The 8,151-nt window shown below is 55.1% G+C and overlaps 1 protein-coding gene across 2 annotated transcripts; it reads left to right on the top strand.

The window, feature by feature from the left end:
- Positions 1–2,758: 2,758 nt before the first annotated feature.
- TMEM86A (transmembrane protein 86A) lies at positions 2,759–7,629 on the top strand. Of its 2 annotated transcripts, XM_057750259.1 has the most exons (4): positions 2,774–2,917; positions 4,751–4,818; positions 5,016–5,280; positions 5,666–7,629. In XM_057750259.1, the coding sequence occupies exons 2-4, from the start codon at positions 4,759–4,761 to the stop codon at positions 6,100–6,102; spliced, it is 762 nt and encodes a 253-aa protein (XP_057606242.1). In that variant the 5' UTR covers positions 2,774–2,917; positions 4,751–4,758; the 3' UTR covers positions 6,103–7,629. The 2 variants fall into 2 exon arrangements, with proteins under 2 accessions (XP_057606243.1, XP_057606242.1); XM_057750260.1 differs by lacking the exon at positions 4,751–4,818 and having other exon boundaries at positions 2,759–2,917; positions 5,666–7,206.
- Positions 7,630–8,151: the final 522 nt, after the last annotated feature.

The following is an 8,151-nucleotide window of genomic DNA, read 5'->3' as shown; positions in this document are numbered from 1 at the left end:
TTTGGGGGAAGGGGGCAGAGCCTGTGCTTTGTTGATGACTGTATCAGTCAGGTTGCTGACACTCAAGGATATAACTTATGAGACAGCAGAGATGTGGGCAGGTTAAGGAAATGAGGGCTGAAGACTAGCAACAGCGGGAAGCTGTTGCCAACCCTAGGCCTGAGGTCCAGGGTGGGAGCCGGGAGCTGTAGCCATGGAGGAGCACAGCCACTATTGGAACTCAGTCTCACCCAGCGGGCTAGTGGGGGGAGGTGGGGCGTGTGTGTATGGTAGTGGGGAGCTCAACCATGTTCTCCTCCAACCGCAGATCAGCCTCGGCCTCTCATTAACTGAACTCAGTCAAAATCCAGAGCACAAGTGAACCCTGATGATACAGTTCATAGAGGTCAGCCTCCAGGGGAAGGATGGAGAAGGGCCGAGAATGGATCTGGGCAGTGGGAGGGCAGTAGAGGGGAGAGGCCTCCGCTTTGTGGGTGACCTGTGTATAAGATTCTTGCCTATAGAGTCATCAAACATTGACACAGCCTTGTGGATTACAATTCTGGGACCCAAGTTTTATCTATTTAGGTATTGGTGTATTCAAGCTTATTACAATCTGTAATAATTGACTTGAAAGAAAGTAGAACAGGCAGAGTTCATTGGCCACGGGGACTCTATGTAGGAAGGGCCTGGAGGGGGTGGGGGAAGGCTGTGGGTGAGCCTCAGTCCCAAGTCTTGGCTCTCACCCTAGGTCTGGGGTGGGACAAGGGTATCTATGTTTTTGAAAAGCTTCCTAAGTAATTTTGATAGGCCCCACTTGTTGAGAGCCACTGTTATAGTCCCACCCTCTCATTTTTATGGATAGGAAACTAACATCCAGAGAAATGAAAAATGCCCTGACTTGGCCACTCTGAGAATTATCCCTTAGGTGACATTAAAGGATTTGGCTGGAAAACTGACACATTTGCACATATCTCCTGGTGTAATTCCTCCATTTTACGGATGAGAAAATTGAGCCTCCAAAAATGGAGCGATGTGCCCAGTTATATAACTAGTAAGTCACAGAGGAGGAAGGACTAGTACTAAGTATAGTATTTGTAAATTTAAATCCAGTGTTCTTTCCAGGCAGCACATTTTGTAGGAGAGTGTGTGTGTGTGTGTGTGTGTGTGTGTGTGTAACAAAGCCCTGGGGGCAGCAATTCTAGTCTCCCATTCTGATAAGGTGAATCTCCCCACAGGCCCTGACTTGAAAGAGAGTAGAACAGGCAGAGTTCATTGGCCACGGGGACTCTGTGTAGGAAGAGCCCGGAGGGGATGGGGGAAGGCTGTGGGTGAGCCTCAGTCCTAAGCCTTGGCTCTCACCCTTATTGCCCCTGGTTTGTCAATTCTATCACTAGAAGAGGGCAGCTCCCTGCTCTGAGAGGGTGTCAGGTGGACAACACAGGCTTTAGGGAAACTAGGCAGGGTCCAAAAGAAAAAAGAAGAGGCCCGTTGTGGGAGGGGCTCACGGGATCTCAGTCTATGGGCTTCTCCCCAGCCAGCACAAGGAGGGGTCCAGCACTAGGCCCTCAGTGTCAGCATCCCACATTGTTTAAAATTCCTTTATGGCTGCTAGTTAGAGCTAAGTGAGTCTGGTTACCCCACCCCAATACCCAAAGCCTGACACGAAACTACTTCCCTCCTAGAGCAGATCAAAGACCACCGGGTCATCCTTTAAGATGTATCTGAAATCTCCATCTCCAGGAAGACCCCTAGAGTTAAGTTTCCTGAAACCAGCAGTCCTTGTTCTTCCCTATCCTACACATGTTGGGCTTGGGAGGAATCTTGGAGATCATCCACTCATCTTATACTTGAACAAATCCAGGCTAAAGAGGGGAAGGATGGAAGTGGCAGACCTGGGACTAGGTCCCAGTCCATTTGACTGCCTACCAGTTCTCTCATGTAATTCCCGTGATCCTGAAATGTGCCTGTGCACCTTCAGCCTGTGTCACATCGACATTAATATGCTTGAGCTGCATTTTTGGCAGAGTTGGTTCACACCCCTTTGGGTCCTTAAATATGCTCAGGTCTGCCTGTCTATCATTCTCGGTGTGTTCTTGTGTGTGTTACAGTTGTCTCTGAGTTGTGGGAGGTGTGTGTCTAAGGGCAATTGAGTAACTGGGTTTATTATGGTTCTATAGGCTGCTGCATGCCTATATATGTGTCTCTCTTTTTACCCTGAAGGATGTGTGTCCACCTGCAGTTGTCAGTTTTGTGTCCATGTACTTGTTTGATGCCTAAGAGTAGTTGTGATCCTGTGTGTGTGTGTGGATACGTATGGGTCTATGGGCTGCTATGTGTCTCTTTTCATGCTGAAGGCTGTATGTCTGCTGCCCATCATGTGTCCATGTGGGTGTGTGTTTGTACGCAGTGAAGGTTGTGGGTCTAATTGCAACGGTGCCCATGCAGACTGCATGTTTAAAGGCTGAAGGGACTCCGTCTTTGACTTTTATCCCCGGGTGATGAAAAATAATGTGTGTAGCCCTGTGTCCAGAGCAGGAATGTGTTTGTCTCTCGGCCAATCTCCGTCCTCATCCAGGGCCTGGGGTCACCGTTACGTTCCGGGATGCCTCGGCACTGATTTCCAGAGGGGTGGGGCCTGCAGGGAGAAGCCTCTCTCCCCGGGACAGTAGCCGCGGGGTGTGGGGGTGCAGGGGGGCGGGGTCTACCCGCCTCACCAGCCGCCCTCCCTCCCCCCGCCCCCTCCCGCGCCGACTCCCGCCTGCCCATTGGCCGAGTGCGCCGTGACGCCGTGGGGGATCGCAGAAAGCACCCCCGGCGCCCGGCGCGCGGGAGGCACTGTCCGCCACCGGGGCTTTGTGACGTCGTCGCCGCCTCACCTGGCCGCGGGCGCGTCCTGGCCGCCGCCGCCGCCGCCATGGTGTCCCCGGTCACTGTGGTGAGTGTGCGAGCCAGCGAGCGAGCCCGTGTCCGGCGCGGCCAGAGCCCACCGGCCTGCGGACCCGGCTGCGGCGGGCCGAGCCGCCGGGGGCCGCGGGAGGGCGGGGACCCCGCGGCGGCCCGCGTCGCCGGGCGAGAGGCGGCGCGGCCGCGGTCCCCCGCATCCCGAACCCCGGCGCCGCTCCTCCGCGCGCCCCCCGCCGGCCCGCGGGAGGGAGGAAGGCAGTGGGCACGTGACTCGGAAGCGTGACTGTGTTGATCTCTGTGTGTCTGGCGCGGGTCGGCAGGGTCGCTGCCGGGGAGAGGAAGGGGACGGCAGCGGGCCGCCGGCTTCGGCGTGGGCGAGGGCAGGGGAGAGCAGGAGGGGGACGGGGACCTCCTGGGAATCCTGTTCCCAGTTGGGTTCCGCCCTTTCCTCGTCTTATCAAGAAGTCTGGGCGCGGTGCAGGGGATGCCTCTGAGTCTAAACAGCCTTGATAACGCGCTGCAGGAAAAGCGCTCGTTCTCTGTGGACGCCTCTTGTTCAGACTTTCTCACCTGAACCTTTGTCTCTCCCCCGCCCTGCTCCTCCTTCTAGTGCTGGGTTCTCTTATGACTGTCACAGCTTCCCCAGCTGCTACTGCTGTTTCTCCTTCTAGGAAATATGGGGCTGGGGGAGGGGTGTGGAGTAGATGCTTCCAAAGGCTGGCAGGTGGAGGCTGGGGAGATCTGGGCACGGTGAGGTTACGCTGCCTCCTCCCCTGCCCATGTCCCTGCCCTGACCAGCTGCATGGGGGAGTCTCCATAGGAAGGAACTTAGCCATCTCTTCTCGCTGCTCTCACCCCTGGCACAGCCAGGGCAGGCTTAGACGCTGGACCCACCATCTGCCTCTTCCCAGCCTCCTTCATCACAGCCTGTTCAGTCCCAGGTAACCAGGGACTGGAGGTCTGAGAGTCCAAGTGTGAACCCAGGGCCCTGTGCTGGGCGGCTCACCCAGCCAGAGGCCTATCACTTTGGTCAGAGCCTGAGTATACCGGGAACCTCCGCTGCTCCGAATCACTCTCAGAGCCCCAGTACCAGATGCCCAAGAAAAGGAGCTTCAGGACATCGCAGATTCACAATATCTGCAGCAGCCCGCTGGTGCCTGCGCGGCCTTGGACACAACCTTTCTTTAGCTGCCCTCCCCCCTAATCCGGCTGAGACCAAGTCAGCTGCTCTAACTTCCCCCTCTCAGTTCCTCATCTCCTCCCAGCCTGACTGCTGGCTTCTGATCAAAAGCTGGGAAGAGAACTCCTCCCTCCCCTTCCTGCCTCTCTTTCTGATGTGCCTTGAGTTGCTCTTGTTCTCTGGGAAATGAGACTGACACGCTCTCCAACACCCCAACCCGAGATTTTAGGGACAGTATTTCCGGGACAGTTTTCTTGCTCCCAACTCATGGGTCCATTTCTAGGCAGTATCCTTGTCTCCTCTCCTTGTCCTTGATGGTACTTTTAAACTAGGGCAGCTGGAGTGCAGGCTGAGTTGCAGACTGGCGGAGGAGAGCGCCTGTGGGGGCTGAGATGATTGACAGTGCCCACCCTCACGCATTCCTGGCACTCACCTGCTGTCGGCGGGCCATGCCCTGGCCCCACTACTGAGGATCACGAGTTGGCCAGTTGTAGCATCTCTGTGGTTTCCTGCTGACTCCACTTTATTCCAGACAGCTGGGGGCTGATGCTGGCAGAGAGGCTAAAGGGGCTTTGGTGAAGGAGAGGGAGGGGGCCGGAAGGGAGAAGCATTGGGCTGCAGGATGGGACACTATCCCAAAGTCTGTTTTCTGCCCAGTGAGTGACTATTCTGGTCCTGCCCCAGGGCCAAGAATGGATACCAGTAGCAGGAACAGTGGAGCCCTTTCTCTTCCTAATCAATTAAGCCTCAGGGTAATGATGGGCTTGTTCATACTCTGGTGGCTGCTTGGGGCAGGCCAAACTGGGTTTCTGTGTGTCAGTCCTCCCTGCTTGGGATGTGGGCCTGTCTTTGGGGGTGGATGCCTGGGCTGAGGGTGCTGGCTCTGGGCTCCCCTCTGGGCTTCTGAGCTCCCACGCTCTGAGTGCTACCCTTGTCCTGTGTCCTCCAGGTGAAGAGTGAGGGACCCAAGCTGGTGCCCTTCTTCAAGGCCACCTGTGTGTACTTTGTGCTCTGGCTGCCCTCGTCCAACCCGTCATGGGTCAGCGCCCTCATCAAGTGCCTGCCCATCTTCTGCCTCTGGCTCTTCCTTCTGGCCCATGGCCTAGGATTCCTGCTGGCCCACCCCAGCGCCACCCGCATCTTTGTGGGGCTCGTCTTCTCTGCTCTAGGTGATGCCTTCCTCATCTGGCAGGACCAGGGATACTTTGCGCACGGTCAGTCATCACAGTAGCTACGTGGGAGGAATCCTGGGGTTGGGGACTAGAGGACCCTGGGTGGCCAAGGATTTGGGAAAGGGAGGTTTTTTGTTTTGTTTGTTTGTTTTTACAAGAATATGGGGAATTTGAGGGGCTGTGAAGCCAAAGACTGTTAGGGCCCCTGTTGGACGATAACCTTGCTGGTGATATGGTGATCAGTTCTGGAGTGTCACAGGAGAGTTGGGGAGGGGATCTTTGCCTTCGTGGATTTCTTCCCACCCCTGTTACTCCCAAAAGAAAGCTCCTGGGTTATCCCAAGCACTCTACTTCTGCCCCCACCTCCTATCACTCATTATTCACCTGAGCTTGCCTTCAACATCCCATCATCGCCTCTCACTCTTAGGTCTGCTGATGTTTGCTGTGACCCACATGTTCTACGCCTCAGCCTTTGGCATGCGGCCATTGGCTCTTCGGACAGGTCTGGTGATGGCAGTACTGTCGGGCCTGTGCTATGCCCTCCTCTACCCATGCCTCACGGGTGCCTTCACCTACCTGGTGGGGGTCTATATGGCCCTTATCAGCTTCATGGGCTGGCGGGCTGTGGCAGGGCTACAGCTGGTTGGGGCCACCTGGCGCTGGACTGAGCTGGCGGCAGGCAGTGGTGCCCTGCTCTTTATTGTCTCAGACCTGACCATCGCCCTCAACAAGTTCTGCTTTCCTGTGCCCTACTCGCGGGCACTCATCATGTCCACCTACTATGCCGCCCAGATGTTCATCGCCCTGTCAGCTGTCGAGAGCCGGGAGCCAATGGAAGACTACAGACTGAGCAAGTCCAAATGAGGGGCCAGGTTCTGGTCACCCCTCTCTTCTCCTGGGGCTGGGGTCCAGAACCTGGGAACCTGCAAGAGCTGGATCAGGATGGCTGCAACACCAGCCTGGGGCAGCAGGTACCATCTGTGAAATGTACAAGTTTGAGGGGATAGGCAGGAAAAGGATCTTTCTAGCAAAGCTAGTGGTCCAGGACAATGCTGAGAACTAATGAGAGCCAGCCTAATGCTCCTTGCTGGAGCCAGAAGAAGATATCGCCCCACCTCTACCCCATCCGGACTGTCAGAGCCCCTCTGAAGGGCCATGGTGCTCTGCCTCTTGTCCTCCCCCACTTCTACTAGATGGAAGAGTCTGACTCAGGCTCTTCTAGTCTTTCTGATTTGCACAGAGTTGAGGGAGGAGGGGAAGAGTCTGTGCTGAGATGCCCCATGTCCAGGGCTAGAAGCCCCTTTTACCGGCCCCTAGTTGGGAAGATTGGATGAGGGTGGAGTCTCCCTTTCCCGCATCTATCCTTGTTACTTGAACAATCTTAATCTCTAAGTGTTGGGTGGGAAGGTGAAGGGGTATCTATCCAGGTTGGCAAGACTGGGGACTACTTTGGCCTGGGAGTTTGGGGTACCGGGGATTCAAGTTGGTCCCATCTCTCAAAGGCCATCCCAGAGCTCAGGCCCCACACCACCACCCTCAGACCCTATCCCCAGGGCTAGGGTGAACCATGCCAAAGGAAGGGGCCAGCCTGTGTGTGTGTCTATGTTAGTCTTGTGTGTATGGACTGTCTCCCAGCCTATGTCTTACTCTGCCAGCTGTCTCTGACCTGCTGTGTGTCAAAGTCTTAAAGGGAGAGGGCCTCAGGGAGTTGCTGAGGGGGTGCTGAGCCTAGCTCAGAGAGCTGGGACATCCCCCACATACACACCCACTCTCAGTTCTTTCCTCCTTGTCCCTCCTGCACTGGGAGCAAGAGGAGGGGGTTCCAATGATACTCTAGGGTCCTAAGACCCGAGGCACATTCAATGCAAGAGGAGCAAGGATGGGACAACTCTATCCTATTGCTCATGTGAAAAAAATAAATGAATAAAAACCAAGGGCCATTGGCTGCCTTGCTTGTCTGCCTGTGTGGCACGTGCCTGTCCTGGAGAGGTGGGGGTGGGGGCATGGCGCCAGGGGCCCTGGATGTCCTCACAGCCTGGGTCATGGTCCTGGCTAGTGCATCTTGGCGCCAGGCTGGCTCCCTCGCTCTGGTGACACTGTGCTGGTTGGAGTGGGTTTCACTTCCTGGTCACGTGTGTGGGTGGGGATGTAGTTCAAGAAGATGGAGGATGGGTAGTATTTGCCACAGTCCAAACTTGTCCTTGATGCACTCCCCTGTGCACAGGTGCCCAGCACCTTTGGTGATTCCTCGTTACCCAGTGTCCTCTACTGCTACCCACCTCCTCCCATCCCCACCCCAGACCTTCTGCTTGCTCCACAATGATCCAGTTCCCTTCAAGCATCTCTTTTCTTCCTGGATTCTGGGCTCAGTTGAACAGCTAGGAGGAATTAGATTAGATTGTCTGATTTGTTCTTTAGATGTGAGGCCCTGGCAGAATAATGTGTCACCCCCCCCCCCCCAGGGGCATTTGCATCTTAACAGGCAGTGCCCTGACCCAGAAGTAAAAAGGGAAGCCTTGGGGGGTGGTGGATGTGCCATCAGTAGTGGGGATGTGATAGAGATACTCAAGCCCCATATGGGTGTTGGATGAATCAGTGATTTTCAAACTAGGGTTTTTACAGAGATCCCTGATGGGAGCTAGCAAAAGAATAAAGTAGAGGAGGGAAGCCTAAAGACCCCTTATCCTTGTTTCAAGTCTAGTAGCTTCTTAAGATTTTCTTTAAGGGTTTTCTACTGCAACACATAAGTTTGAAACCTAGTGAACTTGATGACCAATCCCTTCTAGCTTTCAGATGATCTAATTCTCAAACAGTGGGAACCCTGGACACTAAAGAGGCAAGGTCCTGATCCCTTCAAACACCTGAACTCTGAAGACACAGTCACCTGGAGTGAAGAAATGGGAAGGGCAGGAT

This window comes from Hippopotamus amphibius, chromosome 9 (assembly GCF_030028045.1).
Source record: "Hippopotamus amphibius kiboko isolate mHipAmp2 chromosome 9, mHipAmp2.hap2, whole genome shotgun sequence".
Classification (NCBI taxonomy): Eukaryota; Metazoa; Chordata; class Mammalia; order Artiodactyla; family Hippopotamidae; genus Hippopotamus; species Hippopotamus amphibius.
This window is presented reverse-complemented; position numbering and strand designations above follow the sequence as displayed.